General features: G+C 38.4%; 1 protein-coding gene across 1 annotated transcript in view; it reads left to right on the forward strand.

The window, feature by feature from the left end:
* The first annotated feature begins 4318 nt into the window (after positions 1-4318).
* RNF125 (ring finger protein 125, E3 ubiquitin protein ligase) overlaps positions 4319-17911 on the forward strand; it is a 24514-nt gene continuing 10921 nt past the window's right edge. The window contains exons 1-3 of the mRNA XM_004683994.2: positions 4319-4760; positions 14283-14436; positions 17635-17729. Coding sequence (XP_004684051.1) covers positions 4597-4760; positions 14283-14436; positions 17635-17729 — 413 coding nt within the window. The 5' untranslated portion in view covers positions 4319-4596. The remainder of the gene's footprint in view (positions 4761-14282; positions 14437-17634; positions 17730-17911) is intronic.

Genomic DNA, 17911 nt, shown 5'->3' on the forward strand with positions numbered 1-17911 from the left:
GAGGCATGCTAAACACTATTGTTCAGATGTTTGCTATGAATCCTTATTATCTGTTGCTATGAATCCTTATTACTCTCCATAGGTACATAAATAGGAATTTCTAATTAAAAAATTAATTTTTTTTTTTTTTTTTTTTTTTTTTTTTTATAAATTCAGAGCTACATACGTTTCAGGGTGAGGGCATTCACCAGTGTAATGTTCTGCAGTTTTGAGGAAGCAAGCTCAAGGTCACGGACAGATTACATTAGGAGTGAATGTGACTCTCTCTTGGCACTTGACATCTCTGCAGTTGTCAAAGTAACCTGATCCATTGTTTGCCCATCAGTAGAGCCATGCTTTTTAAAAAATGGTTCATTGACTCTGGTGTCACTGTCTGCTACAGGCTCTTAGAATACAGCATCCTTAGCTCCCCGTTGGTCCATGAATCATACTATCTTGGAATAGTCCATTTCAATAGCTCATCAGGTGATTCTGATACTAAAAATGTGAGAACCCTTCACATAAACAGAGTGACTTGAAAAAATTACAGTTCTGACCTTGTTACTCTTCTACTGAAACTCCTGATTGGCTCCACAAAATCACAGAAGCAAGTTAAAAATTTTCAACATGTCAAATACAGCTTTCATGACCTCACCCTCCCTCACTCTCTGGAGTTTTCTCTTCCAACATTCACTATGTACATGAAGTCCTAACTACAAGGAGCTGTTCCTAGAGTCTCCAAATAGAGCATGCTGCTTCTTGCAACTTTGTCTGTGCTCACTGGGTCCCCTCTATCTGAAATGCTCTGCCTTTCTATTCTAAGTTCCTTCTATTTAGACTGTTCTGTCTTTCCTCTTCCTTTCATTGCCTCCCTTTGGTCTGAGTGAGCACAGCTCTTTCTCAGTGTAGAACTCTGTCAATCATCTTATGTTTACTTATAAATGTCTTGCTATTGTCATTGTCTCCTAGGCCATGCAAAGCCTTGAGAACACACGATATCAGTGACTTTGGTTCTAAGCAACAGAACTCAATTCTAAATGAATTAATCAAGGAAAAATGAAGATAAGTAAGATGATGTATAAGCAGGATGTAAAGTGTATCAACTAAGCATAAGACGTGCAGGCACCAAGGAAGTTGCAGATCACAGCACTCCTACTCATAGGGAGGTAGGTAAAGGGATTAAAAAGGAGAAATTAGGGGGCTTCCCTGGTGGTGCAGGAGTTAAAGTCTCAATGCAACATGAGTTCAATCCCTGGCCATGGAGCTAACCCACATGGCTCAGCAGACTTCTCCAGACTCACCCTCTGCTCCCATCAGTAGTGTATTTCATTTGATCTGCCTGTTCTACTCCCCATTTTGTCTTTGGTGAATAATATTGCCCCCTGCACCTCTGGCCTACACCCCAGTTATTGTATGCATATATAAATATTTTTTAAAATAAAATGAAACATTAAGAGTCACTAGGATCAGCAGTCCCAGCAAAGTCATATGGATTGAGAAAAGGGAAATTCCACCAAAGGAAGAGTGCATTATTTTTATTTTTTAAAAGATTTATTTTTATTTATTTATGCAACAAGAACTGGGGTATAAGCCAGAGGTGCAGGGAGTGAACAGTGCTAAGGGAAGCAGCAGGCGAGACAGAGAGGTCTACTGAGGCATGTGGGTTAGCTCTCTGTCGGATAATGGAACTCAGGCTTCATCAGTGACAGCACTGAGTCTATCCTCTATACCCCCCAGAAGGCCCCTATTTGGTGCTCTTATTTGATGAAAAGATGCTGTCAGACAAAACAATAGTGTTCACACCCTTGAGCCTTGCTTCTGATTATCTAGCAAGGAACTTGACACAGATTAGGCTTTCAATGAACACTTGCAAAATGAATGAGGTTAAAGAGACAGTTAGCTGAACTATTGAGCTAACTCAATAACTGCCTACCTTTGGACTAGTTTTTCATATTAGATAATACATATCCTTATTAAATATCCTGATTGATTAAAGCATTTCAGCTGAATTTCTACTACCTGCCACCAAAGGTATCCTAACTCATTATAACTGTTGAAAGAATAAGAGCATGCAGGACTTTGTAGACTATGTTAAAGATTTGGAATTTAAGGCTCAGGGTTATGGGAAGCCATTAAAGTGTTTTAAGCACAGGATGACATAAGATAATTAGTTGTCTTTCAAAAGGTCACTTCAGTTGCAGTGAGGAAAATAAGTTGGACAGTGGCTATCATAGAGTCAGGTGAAGCAGAAAGGGTCTACTGCAACAGGTAACACACACACAAAATGCAATAATTTTAAAATAAGTAGTAGTAGCTGAAAGGATAGAGGAGAAATTCTGAGAGATATATTGGAGGTAGATTGTAATTATGATTATGATTAATTCAATGTGAATGTGGAAAAGGAACAAATCAAGGTTGGTTTCCAGTGAACTGAACCACTATGCAGATTGCAGTGACATTTAATAACAGAGGGATTACCAACTACTATAGATAGTAAATATAATAAAGTCACTGAGAAGAATGTGCTTGAAGCAAACAGGTAGTTGACTCAAGGGAACAGCTGGCCAACTTGAACAGATTAGAGCAGGGATAAAGACTTGAAAGTCTTTGGTACCTAGCGTGTAAGAAAACCTATGTGATTTTTGAGAACCTTAGAGAATGAGGAATGAGAAGGAAAAAATATCACAATAATTAAGAAATGAAGACATAAAATGCAGCAAATCAGATCAAGAAATTAACCTTGGAGAGGATATATGATGGGCATTGAGAGACATGTAAGATCAACAGAGGGTTTCTATTCTTCTTCTAAAGATAAGAATGATTATTTTTCTCTCACTCTCACATCAAATTCAATGGCAGACCCTTTTAGGACTTTCTCCTAAATATCTCCCAAATCTAATCTATCCATCTCTTACATTCTAGCCAGATCACTGTGGTTCATGTCAATATCATTCAAACTTGGACTAACTCAGTTAACTCCTAATTGGTTTCTCTATGTGCATACTTTTTTATGTTTTTTTTTCTTCCAAAACCACACAGCAGTCTGAATAAATCAAATCATGGCACCTGGAATAAAAACCAGACTCTTGGCCTGTAAACTATGATGTGATCAACCTGTCTTCTGCCTCATTTCTTCCCCTGAGCCCCACTTGCACCAGCTCCCCACAGCATCTTTGTGTTCTCTGTTCCTGTCTCACTAACTGTCCCCAAAAGTTAGCGAACTCTTCTCTAAATTTTTTTCATAGTAGATTCCTTTTTATCATGCATGATTCTGCTCCTCCAAAAAGTCTTCTTTGTCTTTCTCCTGACTTGGTTCTCACTCTGTTTTATCTTCTTCATGGCTCTTATTATCAAATTTTTTTGATTACTTATATTTTCTCATTAACAGTAAAGTCTGGGAGAAACTGGGTAAAATTTATGGGATCATTATGCACTATCTGTATTATTGTATGTGTGTATTATGCATTATTTTTGAATAAGCACATGAATCGATAATTATCTCACAATAGATGTGTGTATTTTAAGTAAGTTCTGAGATTTGTGAGCTTGTTGGAAACTGGGTCTATAGCCTTAGATCAAATCAAACATCCAACAAACACTACAGACATCTTACTAAATGTGGGCCCTTCCTGGTGCTGCAACAGGTTAAAGCACAGCACTATGAAGCTATCTGCAGCATGAGTTCAATTCCTGGCCTACGCAGCACAGCAGACTTCTGACCTACCCACTTCTCCCCTCAGCAGTGTTATTTCAGTCACTGCCTTTCCTGCTCCCCACTCTGTCTCTGGTGAATCCTCTCACCACCCCCCACTCCCCCACCTCTGGCCTGTACCCCAGTTCTTGTATACACAAATAAAATCTTTTTTAAAATGCAATCTTATTAAATGCATAAATTAATAAACAATAGATTTGGTTAAAAGAGGATAGGGGAGGGAATACAAACAACAGCAGGAAATCCTGAGTCAAGGGAACTGGGGATCACGGGTCCCTGTCCTAGAGCTTAAATTTGAATCCAGGTCGCTAGAACTACTGTCGCATTCGATCTCTGCATTCACAGAGTATTGATTAGATAAACGAAGTAGCGGTGGAGACAGGCTTAGGAGACGCTCATAACTCGTCTTTGTAGCTGTATGATTACAACAATGCAGAATTGACAGGACCATGACTTTAGAGTGGGTGTTCTCTGACTCCGGAAAAGCTTGACCAGGCTCACAACTTTCCTTAACTTGAGACAATAGGGAAGAGGAGGGTGTGAGAATGCCTGGAAGATTCAGTGACTTAGCAGGTCCTCTCAGCTGCAGCTGAAGTTTCAGGTTTCAATTCTCCTAGGACCAGGAGACCTTGCAGCTTGCTCTGTGCGACTGCCGCCTCCTCAGCCCCTCCACCTAGGCGGCATTCGAGCAAGATAATTGCAGAAACTGGGCGGTGCACTTGCGTGCCCTAGGCAGAGGTTGGGCGCCCTGGCGGAGGCTGCGCTAGCAGGCTGCGCTAGCAGGGCGCGCTGGGAGGTGGCGATCACAGCTGGGCCGGGACTTCCTTCCTCCACCGCAGGACAACAAAACAACCCGCTGCAGGCTCAGAGCTCTTGGCAGCTGTCTGGGCAAGAGAGGCGCGGCGATGGGCTCTGTGCTGAGCAGCGAAAGCGGCAAATCCGCTCCCGCCTCAGCCACCCCGCGGGCCCTGGAACGTAGGGGGGATCCTGAGCTGCTCGTCACGTCCTTTGACTGCTCCGTGTGTCTCGAGGTGTTACACCAGCCTGTACGGACCCGCTGTGGCCATGTGTAAGTGCCGGGGGGAGCTCCTTTTGAGCAACCCACCCTCTAGAGCGTGCGATGTTGGGGAAGCCCAAGGCATGGGGGCGGGGAGAGGGGGTGCCCAGAAACAAGGAAACTGCCGCACGGGGACATCTGGACCCATCAGTTGTGGGCCACGGGGGGAAAATGCCCAGTCAGGAGGTGACGTTGTATTTCAGGAGGCGAACAGCCACAAGCTGGCCCCCTGCGGTTCCCCAGCCATCTCCCCCTGAGCCACAGGCTCGGATGGAGCCCCGAGAATGGGGATCCCAGCGACTAGATACGCCGAAGAGTCAGGACTTACGAGCTGGTGAGGCTATCCTTGGCTGGAGAACGGCACCCACCTTGGCACATGGTTGTGGGCTCTCGTAGAGCAGCCACCCCCTGAACTCGGTTGATCCGGGGTGCTTTTCACCCCTCCCCCCAAAGCGGGTTCAATTTTGTTTTTGCTGACTCTGTGCACGTGCTCCAGAACGCCCACTAAAACTCGTTCTTGAGCAAACCGGGAGCTATGCGAAGGCTGTCCTCTCATTCCCCACCCCCTCCTCCCTTTCCCTACACAAACACCCAGACCCCTCAAAGATCGCCAAGTCAAACCAGGATTCCTAGTGACTTTTTATGGTCGGTAAACAACCTGTCGGGTTGACGTCTGTAACCGAAGCACCGAGCCCGTGAATGCAGTTGTTTCAAATCAAGTCACAAAGTGACAGGCGTTTGCAAACTGCTTTTACTGAAGCTCCTCCCCAAACCGATAGAAAATATAGATAAAAGATCTCTACCTATTTAATAACTAAAATGCTGTTAACTGAGAGTCATGGTAATTTGTAAGAAGCTTGAAAACAAACCCCTAAATAATAATTGGCACGTCCTTAATGTATGCTTAAGTAGCTAATATTGGAGTTGGATCTGTGAATTTGTGTTTTCTGTTTACGCAGAAGTTTTCTTTTTATGGACACATGAGTGTGCGTACGAAGGTGGGTGGTGTGAGGCGAGAGCGGAAGCCCACTTAACGTCCTCTTTGGACTGCTGGCTAACTGTGGTCGCTGAAACGCTAGGCATTACCGCAATGATTACTGAGTGCTTTCCACTTAACCAGGAAAAAAGAAGTACCAAATTATAAATTCAAGTGCACAAAATGTTTTTCAAAGTAGTTCTTGACACCTATAGTCTAGTGCCTGAAAACTTGCTTTTAACCATCAAAAAGCCCACTGAGAGGCAAGGAGAAAAAGCTGAAGCCCCACATTGTTTAAGGGTGCCAGAGGCATTATTATGTGGTTGTATTTTCACAGCCTGTTATTTCAGCTTTGTACTTTAAACTCTAGGGTAATTTACCTCCTGTTTGTTTACTGATATTGTTTCCCAACTATTCACATGCAGCTCTTTGACATAATACCCCAAGGCAATATGGACTCCAAGATAATGTTGTGCAACAAGGCATATTGATTATTCGCTTAGGGCAATAATAAATACATTTACTTACATTTAATTTTAATCAGCATGATTGCATTTTAAATTTAATCTGTATTAGCATTAAAACTTAAAAGTTGAGCCAAAGATACCTGTCTTAGAATGGATTTCCCTGGTTTAGGTTTTAAATGCTGTTAACTTATTGTTTGCTGTGTTTTTGCTTTCTTGTTAAAGAATAGTATAAATTTGCAAAATGGTGTCTTTTGTTTAATCTTTTCTTTGTTATAGTGAATAGGAAACCAGCAATTGGAAAAATAGCCATGAAGTAATAGAACAAGGACTGGACAAATTGCCTTCCTTCACTTTACTGTTCTTTGTTTTGACAAATCTGTGTCCATTGTTCTGGCTGTGGGCAGAATTTCCATATTCCTCCTTTTGGCAAATTTACTTGGGTCTTTTCCACTTTATAAATGTTAACTAGAGTCCCTTCTGCACTGGGGATGATGAGTGGTGTTACCAGCATTTGTACTTCCTAAATTAATTACTCTTTTACATTAAACTTAAATTAGAAAATAAAGAAGTAGAAATGATACCTCTCTATTTTATACCAGGTTGAAGCTAATTTCAAACTTTTTGAACTAGGTGTTTTGCTAATTTGGTTACAGATTATTTCAAGTCAAATGCCTATAATAATGGAAAAAATATTTTAAATGAATATGTATGCATATAATAGCACCTTCTAAATTGTATTGCCATGCAGTAAAAATAGTAGGCTAGCTATAACAAGTTTGAGATTTAATTTTGCCACTAGCCAGCTATGTGACCACTACCTTGATTAATATCTTTAAATCTTAGTTTCTTCATCTGTAAAATAGGGTGAATATTGGAACTTCAATGAATATTTAAAACATAAAAGTTTCCTATAATAAAGGCTCAAACCTAGTTTCTATTTCTTTTAAAGTAATTTTGCAAAGCAAAAACCCATGAGCAGTAAGTATTCCTTTATATGTTTGGAATGGAAATAGGTAAATCTATGACATTTCCAATATGTCCCAGATAGCTTTACTTTTAGTTTTGTTCTTTTTTCTTTGGTGGGCTTTTAGAAGGTCTATTTTAAGTGTTTTATCAACTTTATTAGTTTCAGTTAACCAGTTGTATAGATTTTGGGTGAAGGCCTTCTACCTCTGGACTTGTTGAATGTACTGTAGTTTGATAGGATGATAATACAAATGGAAATATATCAGTTGCTCTGGAAAGAGTGAGTTTGGGGAAAGAGATCAGAGTTGGAGCCTCAGGTAGTTCCTAAAAAGGGCAAGAAGTTGAAACTATATCTATGTACTAACTAACCTGAGTAACCGGAGCATGTTATAAGGTACATTTCCATTGAACTGAATTGGATTAAGCTGTTCTAAGTCACAGAATTTGTCTAATTTTGAAAATGAAACTGTTGAGCATTTTCATAAGTGCTTTTAAGATTTATTTATTTATGCATACAGAACTGGGGTACAGGACAGAGGTGCTGAGGGTGAGAGGATTCACCAGAGACAGAGTGGGGAGCAGAACAGGAAGATCTACTGAAATAGAGTGGAGCAGCTGGCAAGTCAGGAGAGGTCTGCTGCGCCATGTGGGTCACCTCCCTGGCCAGGGTTCCAACTCATGCTGCAGTGGCTGCGATAGCTTCATGATGCTCCACTTTAACCCTTTGAGCTACCAGGAAGGGACGTAAGGTTAGATTTTATGTGCAGCAAAAGCCTGAAGGGCTTTAAATTTAAATCTATACACACTGCTTTCTTGCCTCCTAGTCTAGGGAGGGGGTAGATCCCAGAACATTTATCATAAAAGTGTGCAATATCTACATCTAGCTGTATGGATGGGGGAAGAGTCAGAGAGGGGGAGAGAGATTGGTTTTAAGGAATTGGTTTACATCGTTGAGGATGATCCCTGTTCTTAAAGGCAGCTGACAAAATAGCTTCACAGCAACACTTACATAAGTGATTGAACAGCGTACTCTTACCTACCTAACATATTACACTAATCATCATATCGATTGAAAGAATTTTCAGGGTGATTAAAAAACAAAAATTAGATTATTATTAACCTGTATTAGAAGATTCTTCAGAATTCTAAAAAGTCTGCCTTTCTGCACAAGTTGCTCAAGCAAACAGGAGCATCCACAAAATTTTCTTTAAATTGAAGTCATTGTTCATTTAGCTTCATCATTATTATTTTTGTGTGGGTAAACTGGGTGGATCTACTGTTGTCAGAGGTGCATTTATTTATTGATCCAGCAAATATCTGCTGTGGGCTGAGCATCGAGAAACAAATGCCCACACATTTGGAGTTTGCCTTTTTGTGAGAAAGATGAACGATAAGTAACGTTCGTGTATTCAGGACATAGTATTGTTATGTGATGATGGGTGTTAAGGATTTAAAAAATGAAAGGATAAAAGGGAGATGGAATAGGAAGTATGTGGGGGAAGTTGTAATTTTAGGATATTGTACTGAAAATACAGTTTGGAAACGTGGGTGAAACCTCAAGTGGGTACAAGCACTCTACATTGCTAGCTCACTGATGTTACTATGTGTTTTGGGCTTGCAGTTACTGACCCATGGTAGTTTTTGAATTCCATTTCTTTGATAGAGTTACTTGTCTATATCTGTGTTATTCAGAATTTCAGAAGGGTGTAATTAAACTCATCTGAAATTTGCTGCCTGTAATGGACTTTTCTGTGCCTAATAGGCAAATGAAATATTGATGATCTATTGAATTACATATCCTTTAACAAACAACCTGAAGAATGGAAAAAATTTAGTTTTATGCTGAGATTCTCTTTAGTATCTGACTGCTGCTGGTCAGTGACCAGGCAGTATTACGGAATCTTGAAGTCCACTGAAGATCCACTGAAGTAGAGTAAATCTGCATTTTAACATGATGGCCAGGTTATAGCCTCTTTAAAATTTGTGAAGTGCAGGGCCCCGCCCCTCCCTGGTTGCACGAAGGATTAAAGCACAGCACTGTGAAGTTAACATAGCCACTGCAGCACAAGTTCAATCCCTGGCCCAGGAGGTAACCCACATGGTGTGGCACACCTCTCCTAACCCACCCGCTGTTCCTCTTAGCAGTGTTTTTCAGTTAATCTGCCTATTCTGCTCCCGACTCTGTCTCTATTGCATCATTTTACCCTCTGCACCTTTGGCCTATACCCCAGTTCTGTATGCATAAATAAATAAATCTTATTTTTTAAAAAAATTGAAAAGCACAACCTCAGACAATTCTATTTAATGGATAGTAAAATACAATAAAGTGAGGCCACCTTTTGGAGATATAGTTATAGAGGGCAACCCTTTTAAGGTTTTAGGTTAAAGAAATGAAATTTTTCTTAGGGGGTTAGTTTTAAAATCATGACATGATAGAGTATAGAGATAGGTAGGATGAAATTTTGGAACCTGCAGTTTTCCAGGATGGACTTTAAGTGTAACCTAATTGAATATTAAACACACCAAATGACATCTTTGGGGTAGTGCCAGGCAGGAGGGCGCGTGTTCTAATAATAGAGCCTGCCAACCTGATATGTCCTTGGAGAAGGAATGGTATGTGTGGGTGTGAGTGTGTGTACCAGGGTGTGTGTTTATTCATCTACATTGGAGTATTTTAGACTACAGTGCCTAATGCCATTTTAAAAAATTGTATATATATTTTACCTCATTATTCCTTTTTGTCCAGTGTTTGCTTTCTCCTCTCAGGTGTAGTTCCCATATAAGTCTCACCACCGATTCACCCCGGCACCATCACCATAGTGCCTTGTACTCTTCCCTCCCCTGTTTTGATCCTTCTACCTCCCTCTCCCCTGCAAAGTGCCTTTGATTTATAGTTGCCTAGTTAATTTTGTTTTTTAATGTATTATAATTTTTCTTAATCCTTTGTCTGGTTCCTCCTATAAATGAAACCTGATATCAGACAATATCAGAATGTCATATGGTATTTTTCTGTCTGGCTTATTTCACTAAGCATGCATGATCTTTTCCAGGTCCATCCATGTTTCTGCAAATGGCATGAGTTTATCTTTTTTGAGTGCTGACTAAAATTTCATTATGTATATATACATCTTCTTCATCCAGTCACCTATTTTTGAGTATTTGTGTTGTTTCCATATCTTACCTATTGTAAATAGTGCTGCAATAAACATAGAGGTGCAGGTATCCTTTTGAATTAATGTTCCTATGTCCATTTGTGTTTATGTATGAAATTGTAAAAAATTTAAAGCAATGGCAATTCATTTAGAATTTTGAAAATGTTAATGTGGTGATTTGCAGTGTAACCTAAAAACGATGCAATTGACTTCCATGGTTGACTTTTATCTTTCACCTGAATTCTCCCCATTTTCATCATGCCATTATGAGTAATGTTCTGAACCATATGAAAAAAGGTTGAGAGCAGACGTAGGAATCCCTTATCTCCTTAGGTTTTTGTCTGTTTCTCTCTTGATGGATGTTCAGTCAGGATACAGCACTCTTAATCATGGGACATTGGGCCCTGGCCAGAAAATTCTTCTTGGAGCCATTCCTCACAACTGTTAATGATTTAGTTATCTCAAATTTATTGATCATTTACTGTGTAGTGGTGCCTCAGGATGTGTGTAGGTGGGAGGCCAAGTTCATGATTCTGAATGGGTCTGTGCTGTATATAATTCTGTGATCTTTTTTTTTAAAAGATTTATTTATTTATTTGTACAGAACTGGGGTACAGGACAGAGATGCGGAGGGCGAGCGAACCTACCAGAGACAGAGTGGGGAGCAGAACAGACAGATCAATGAAGTACACTGCTGAAGGGAGCAGTGGGCGGGTCAGGAGAAGGTCTGCTGTGCCATGTGCATCTCCTCCAGGGCAGGCGGATCAAACTCATGAGGAAGTGGCTTTCGCTTCTTGTGCTGTGCTTTAACCCACTGCGCCACCAGGGAGGGCCTAATTCTGTGATCTTTTACAGACACATTGTTATCAGTGAGTTGTCACTGGTTTCATTTTTTTTCAGTTTCACTGAGATGCTAGTTTACGATTCACACAAAATGTCTTGTATATCTAAGATCTACATAGACAAGATCTAGAACAGTTATATTTCACTGAAGTGCTCCCTTGAAACTTTTGTAGTCAATCCTTCCCATCCATCCCAACCCATTGCCTATCTGCATGGCATCACTACATTTTGGGATCATGTAGTAACTAGTCTTTTGTGGTTGTCTTTATTCATATAGCATAATGGTGCATGTATCAGTATTTGTCGTTTTAAATTGTAAATTCTAATCTGGACTGAATCTGGATACTTACACACTCTGCTACTTTGCTACTCTAAACCACCAGCTCCTTTTGCACTAGACTTAAAACTGAGGCCCTCACTATAGATCTTGTTCCTCTGTAACCTGTTCACGCAAGACTACGTGTGAACTATATAATGTAAATCAGCTTCCTGCTTAAAACCCTCAATACTTCCCCGTCATTCTCAACTGCAGCTAAATGATAGGTCCCTGTTATTTTACTATCCTACTTATTTCTAAATACTCTCCTCTGGACACCCTATACTTCAATCATCCTGGCATTCTATATTACAACATGATGATCCCTATCTTTGTATCTTTTGTTCTCTGCTTGGAAAACCATCCCCAGGTCTTCCCAAGACTGGTGCAAATATTTAAGTATCTTTGCAGGGACTAAGCATCTAACTGCTCCATCTACACAACCCAGTATATTTTTATTGTCAACAATTTGCTCTTTTTTAAAAAAACTGTATTAGTTGCTGGTCTACTTGTTTACCTGCTTATTTCCTGTCTTCCTATTCTACAAGTCTGAGAGCAGCAACAGTAGGTACTGTCACAGTGCTATTATTAGGACTTCTTCCAGGGAGTGCATGCTCATGTCCATTAAATAACTGTTCTTTCTAAAATCAATGAAAATTCATTTTTGAAAAATCTGTGTTTTCTCTTAGCATTATAAGTATATTTCAAATCCTGGATGCTCTTTAAGATATTTAAATGAATATAAATCCAATGATTTAAAAATATTTTTCTTTTTAAATCACATTATATTAAAAATGTCAGATATCTCATTCTTCAAATATTTTCCTTCTTTCTTTTCCAACTAGATTTTCTCAAAAGAAAATTTAAATCATACTAAAGTTTCACATGGCTAAGTAAAGAAATAATAATTTTTGTAAGAAAAGACTAAGTAAAGGAAATTAATTTTCCCCAAGATTTTATTATATAAGAAAGAATTGTACAGTGAACACCCATTTGTCCACCACTAGATTCTATTAATATAATTGTTAATTTTGCTGTAGCTGCCTCTGGCTTTTACTTTACCGTATACCTTTCCATTCATCAATCCATTTTATTTTTTGATGCAATTCAGAGTAGACTACAAGTATCACCACACCTATCCCTTCTCTTATCAGCATGCATAATGTCAGCCAGATTTCAATATTTATTTTTTAAGATACATTACACATATAGTGAAATTCATAAATGTAGGCTTGTTTAGTCCAGACCCTATCAATATATAACATATTTTTGTGATGTCCAGAAAGCTTCCTTATCACCCTTCCTAGGCAATCTCATCCATATACCACATGGACAACCGTTGTAATAATTATTTTCCTGCCATAAATCAGTCCAGTATTCTATAACCTCATGTAAGTGTAATTACACGTTCTGGGTCTGACTTCTTTAAAGCAGTCTGTCTTTGGGATTTATCCATTGTTGTGTCAAGTATCAATAATTTGTTCTTTTTTTACCCATTGTGTAGTATTCTGGTTGGAATATGATACATTGATACAACTTGTTTATTTTCTTGTTGTGTCACCCCATTTGATTTTACCTAATATAATAAGTGTGGTTCTTGCAAAATAAAATCAGTATGCTATTATTGCAAGGGAAGCAGGAAATGGATGCAGGGCAAGCATAAACATCAAGTAAGCCTCAAGGATAGAGCTCACATCAGCATCCTCTATGGGCTTATAATAATTTTATAACAGATGCTGAAGAAGTTACTTTTAAGAATTAATAATGGCTAATATCATTGGGAGTTCAGTTTGCATACCTATGATACATGGTTTTCTTAGTATATAGTTTACTCAAATTATTAAAAGTTTAACTTTTGCTTCATATCAATCCCAAACAGATAATTTATGCTGAGTATTTTAAGAGTTATCAGATCTAAAATGCTTGTTTGTACTTCTCTGTGCATTTCACAGCAGATAGCTCCTATAAATAGCTCAAGATAGTCTGTAAATTCTATTTTGTTAAAATGTTATTATAATTTATCTTTAAGTAAATCAGGTAATATATTTTTTGACTTGGAGGACATCCCTAATCGTTTTAATATGAATGAGATCATTTTCTTTTTTTTTTAAGATTTATTTATTTCATGCATTCAAGAAAAGAACTGGGGTACAGGCCAGAAGTATATGTGGACAGGCTGAGGAGCAGAACAGGCAGATCAACTGAAATTCACTGCTGAGGGGAGCAGCAGCTGGGTCAGTGGAGATCTGCTGCACATGTGATCACCTCCCTGGCCAGGAATTGAACTCGTGCTGCTGTGGCTATGGATCCTCCATAGTGCTGTGTTTTAATCTGTTGTGCCACCAGGGAGGGCCCTAAGATAATTTTCTATGTCTGGTGATATCCTTGAAATTATTTTATAAATAATTATAATATGTCTGATATATTTATCTTCTCAACGTGATCTTTTCTTCTCTAACACACAAAATCCCACAGAGCAAGTTATTGTACTTTCCCAAAGATTTTTAGGTAAGCTAGGATTAAAGAGAATAAACACAATAGTTATCTTTTGAGTTATGGCTTTATAGTAATGTTATTTCACCATTTTGTCTTCTTTTGTTTAAATGTGTATAGAGCATGGTGTGAGAATGTGTGAAGTCTCATTTTCATGATGAATGATTTTTGAACAGGTGTTGGGTGCAAATGGACTTTTAAATGTGGTAGTGTGACTCTCATGTTCAACATCTCATTAAAATACAGTTTACATAAATTTTATAATGTGGGTCTTTTATACCGTTTAAGAAAAGTGACAGATTCTTGTTTTGTTTTGGGTAGATTCTGCCGCTCCTGTATTGCTACCAGTCTAAAGAACAACAAGTGGACCTGCCCTTATTGCCGGGCATATCTTCCTTCAGAAGGAGTTCCAGCAACTGACGTGACCAAAAGAATGAAATCAGAGTATCAGAACTGTACTGAGTGTGACACCCTGGTAGGTGACACCCTGGTAAGAGCCAGCTTCGGCTCCTGGCTTCAACAAACTTCTGAGAACATTGCTATTCAACTCAACAAAAATCCTATACCTTTCACTTCATCCTACCCTAACTTTCTAGTGTTTATTGTTTCCAAATCCCCTTTTCTCGAATTTCATATGTCAGCTGCAGTAAAATGGTTACATGACCTCCATCATCACCTAATCTTTCAAATGCTTTCATCAACAAACTCTATCCTCGCCTCCTATTACTCCTATGACTGTCATTCCTGCCACTCATTTCCTTGAGCCACCAATGAAGAGCTTTGGTATCTAATCTGGCAGCACAATCTGTCTATATTACTCTGGGCTTTGCAGCATCCTCTTCTATTGACAGTTTTCCTCCTTTGATACTCTACTAGCCTCATCTGAAAAGCTATGCAAAAGATTCTTGATTTTATCCTAAATGCAATAAGTGAGGCATTAGAAAAAGTGTAAACTTTGGAGTGCAATAATTGGCTTTATATATATATATTTTTTAAAGATTTATTTATTTGTGCATACAGAACTGGGGTACAGGCCAGAGGCTCAGGGGCGGCGAGAGGCTTCACCAGAGACAGAGTGGGGAACAGAACAGGCAGATAGACGAAGTACACTGCTGAGGGGAGCAGCGGGTGGGTCAGGAGAGGTCTGCCAGCCATGTGGATCTCCTCCAGGGCAGGCGGGAATCGAACTCATGCGGAAGCGGCTTTAGCTTCTCAGTGCTGTGCTTTAACTCGCTGCGCCACCAGCGAGGGCCCGGTTTTATATTTTTAAGCTATCACTCCAGCATGAACACAGAAGATGGTTTTGGAGGAGCCAAAACAGGTCTGGTGAATTCATTTCATGGATATTATAATGGCTCAAGTTAAGAAACTGGATTAGGATGAGAGAGAAAGAAAGGAGAGATTGATTAGAGATAGTTTTCAAAGTGTGTTTAGAAAACAAAACAACAACAAAAAAAAGTGTAATTAAGAGAGTGAATTGAAGGGAATCGTTAATTGTCTGGATGTGGGGTTGAGTGAGAGTGAAGTATCATAAATGCCTCCCTATTATAGTTCTTATCGCCAGTTGTAATTATGCTTGTGACTTTTTTCATGTTGCTCATCCCCCACACCCAAATTTAAGTTCCACAAGGGCACTTAAATGGACTGTATGGGCCTGTGCCTGTTATTGGCAGCTGTGTACCCAGCGCTATGAAAAATGATTGGAACACAATAAGTGCTTGCTATTTGTTTCTTTTTCTTCCATTGAATATTAATATCTTAATCTATTCATGGCTGCCTGCCTACTGAATTTATGCAGGCTCTTTGAAGTCAGACATCCTGGCGTCAAACACTGATGCTCTCACTTGTTTTGTGATTGGGGCAAGTTATTGATCTAAGTTTTTTTTTTCTTTTTTTTAAAAAGAGGGGAAAGATTAAAAAAAAAAAAAGAGGGGAAAGATCATATTCATGTCATTGTCACAGGCTGGTTGTCCAGGTAAATGATAATATATATATAATGTTAAGTACTATTGAGAAAAAAACAAATGTTCAACATTGATAGCTTTCACATTCATAATAATAGTTAATTGCTTTTTTTACTTTTTATCATATAGAATTCAACAGGTACAAAATTAAACTCATCCTATCATTCAAAGATCTAGTTCTTTATTCCTTCTTTGGTGTTTGTCAGAAACAAGAACATTTTTCAGTTATTCTGAGTGAAAATCCCCTTCTTTTTTTTAATCCCCATTTTCTGATTATTCACAAGTATTTATTTTCCCTTTATATCTCTTTCAGTTTACGTTATTCTTCTTGCCAGGAATATTAATATTCCTTCTGTAGCTTTTTTAGACTTTTCTTTCTCTTCAGAGACCAGGCCAAATCCCCATTCTATACATATTCTAGTCCTCAATGTCAATCATTTTCCTGTCTCTCATCTACCAACACATAGCTTCTTTTCCCCTCCATTAGATTATAAGCATGTTTATAGTGAGTTTAGTGGTTTCTGTTTATTCTGTCATGTCTTAAAAATGGCTTAGATAATTTTGTGTCTGGAGTAGACACAATTAATCAGTCAGTTCATTTGCCAGTATGCTGTTCATAAATTGCTGATTTATTAAAGATTGCTTATTTTTATTGATCAAGGAATACAAAGGAGGAAGAAACTTTGAACAAAAGTAATGAAAAGTTAAAAGGGCACTAAAGTGTAAAGTGTGTTAAAAAGTTGCCAAACAGTATTCTAAGATAACTTCCTAGATCCATACTAGCCTTGACATCTTTTAGATAGGTATTTGTGAAGCAGGGATTTGTTTTGGTTTTCTATTTACTTTTATTTTTCTGTTTTGTTAAACAGTTATAACTGTTTCCTTAATGTGGCAGATTTGAGATTTAACTTCCATGGTTGGGGCAAAATGAAGCAGGGTGTGGGTGAGCCGCCTTGCCACAGCTGTGCAAAGCTTCCTTTAGCACAAGATCTTATCAGAGTTTCTAATGAAACATTTAGTAGAATACGTGTCATTTAGCAACAGATCCCTCATGGTTAAGACTTCAGGATGTATAGCTAGAGAAACAAGGGCTCTTTATTCTGCCTTGATAAAAATGGACTGCAAGAACTGTCTTTTATGTTTGCTCTTAATGGGGCCATTAAGTACACTGTGTATTGTGAATTCATGTAATCCTGCTGGATATATTATAAAACCATCGTATTTATAGCTTTCCCTGAAGCACAGGGTTTCTTTTTACTTGCAGTAACCATCTCTAAAATTGTCCATTTATTCTCTCTATATCTGTTTTATTTTTTTTTTTCATTTTTGTCTCTTCTTTTTTAATTATGTTGTTCTTTCCTCCTTCTTGTTCTCTTTTTTTCCCCTCTCCCTTTTTCCTCGCTGCTTCCTTCTTTCCATCACTGATTTAGGTAATGGCATCCAAAAAATAAACTGGAGTTAATAATAAATCTTTTAAAACATATATGTTGTCTTAGAAGAATGAAATTCAAGAAGTCAAAAATAGAAAAATTGTGTCATTCTTGATAATGCCTACTGCTGTCAAGAATTTATTCTTTTAATGACTTGATTAAATCATTATGGCCTAATTTGAAAAAGATGAAATTTATGAAGCTGGATCATATAAAACTTCGTTGGGTTCACTGGACCCCTTTTCAACATTGAACTTTTTAAAATTTGCTTTTATGTAGGTATGCCTCAGTGAAATGAGGGCACACATAAGAACATGTCAGAAGTACATAGAGAGATATGGACCACTACAAGAACTTGGGGAAACAGCAACAAGGTTTGTTTCAATATAATATAATATAATGACATGTATATATGGATATTAATGGGCTGGGAAGAATAACATTTTATTGTGAAAATATATATATAGTTAAGTTTAGGTTCTTAACCATATTACCTAGCATTGGTAGCCATTAGTTAATAAAACTAATGTTATTATTGCTCTCTTTGCTTTAAAAA

The sequence above is a fragment of the Condylura cristata genome, unplaced genomic scaffold (assembly GCF_000260355.1).
Source record: "Condylura cristata isolate star-nosed mole 26May11 unplaced genomic scaffold, ConCri1.0 scaffold00016, whole genome shotgun sequence".
Classification (NCBI taxonomy): Eukaryota; Metazoa; Chordata; class Mammalia; order Eulipotyphla; family Talpidae; genus Condylura; species Condylura cristata.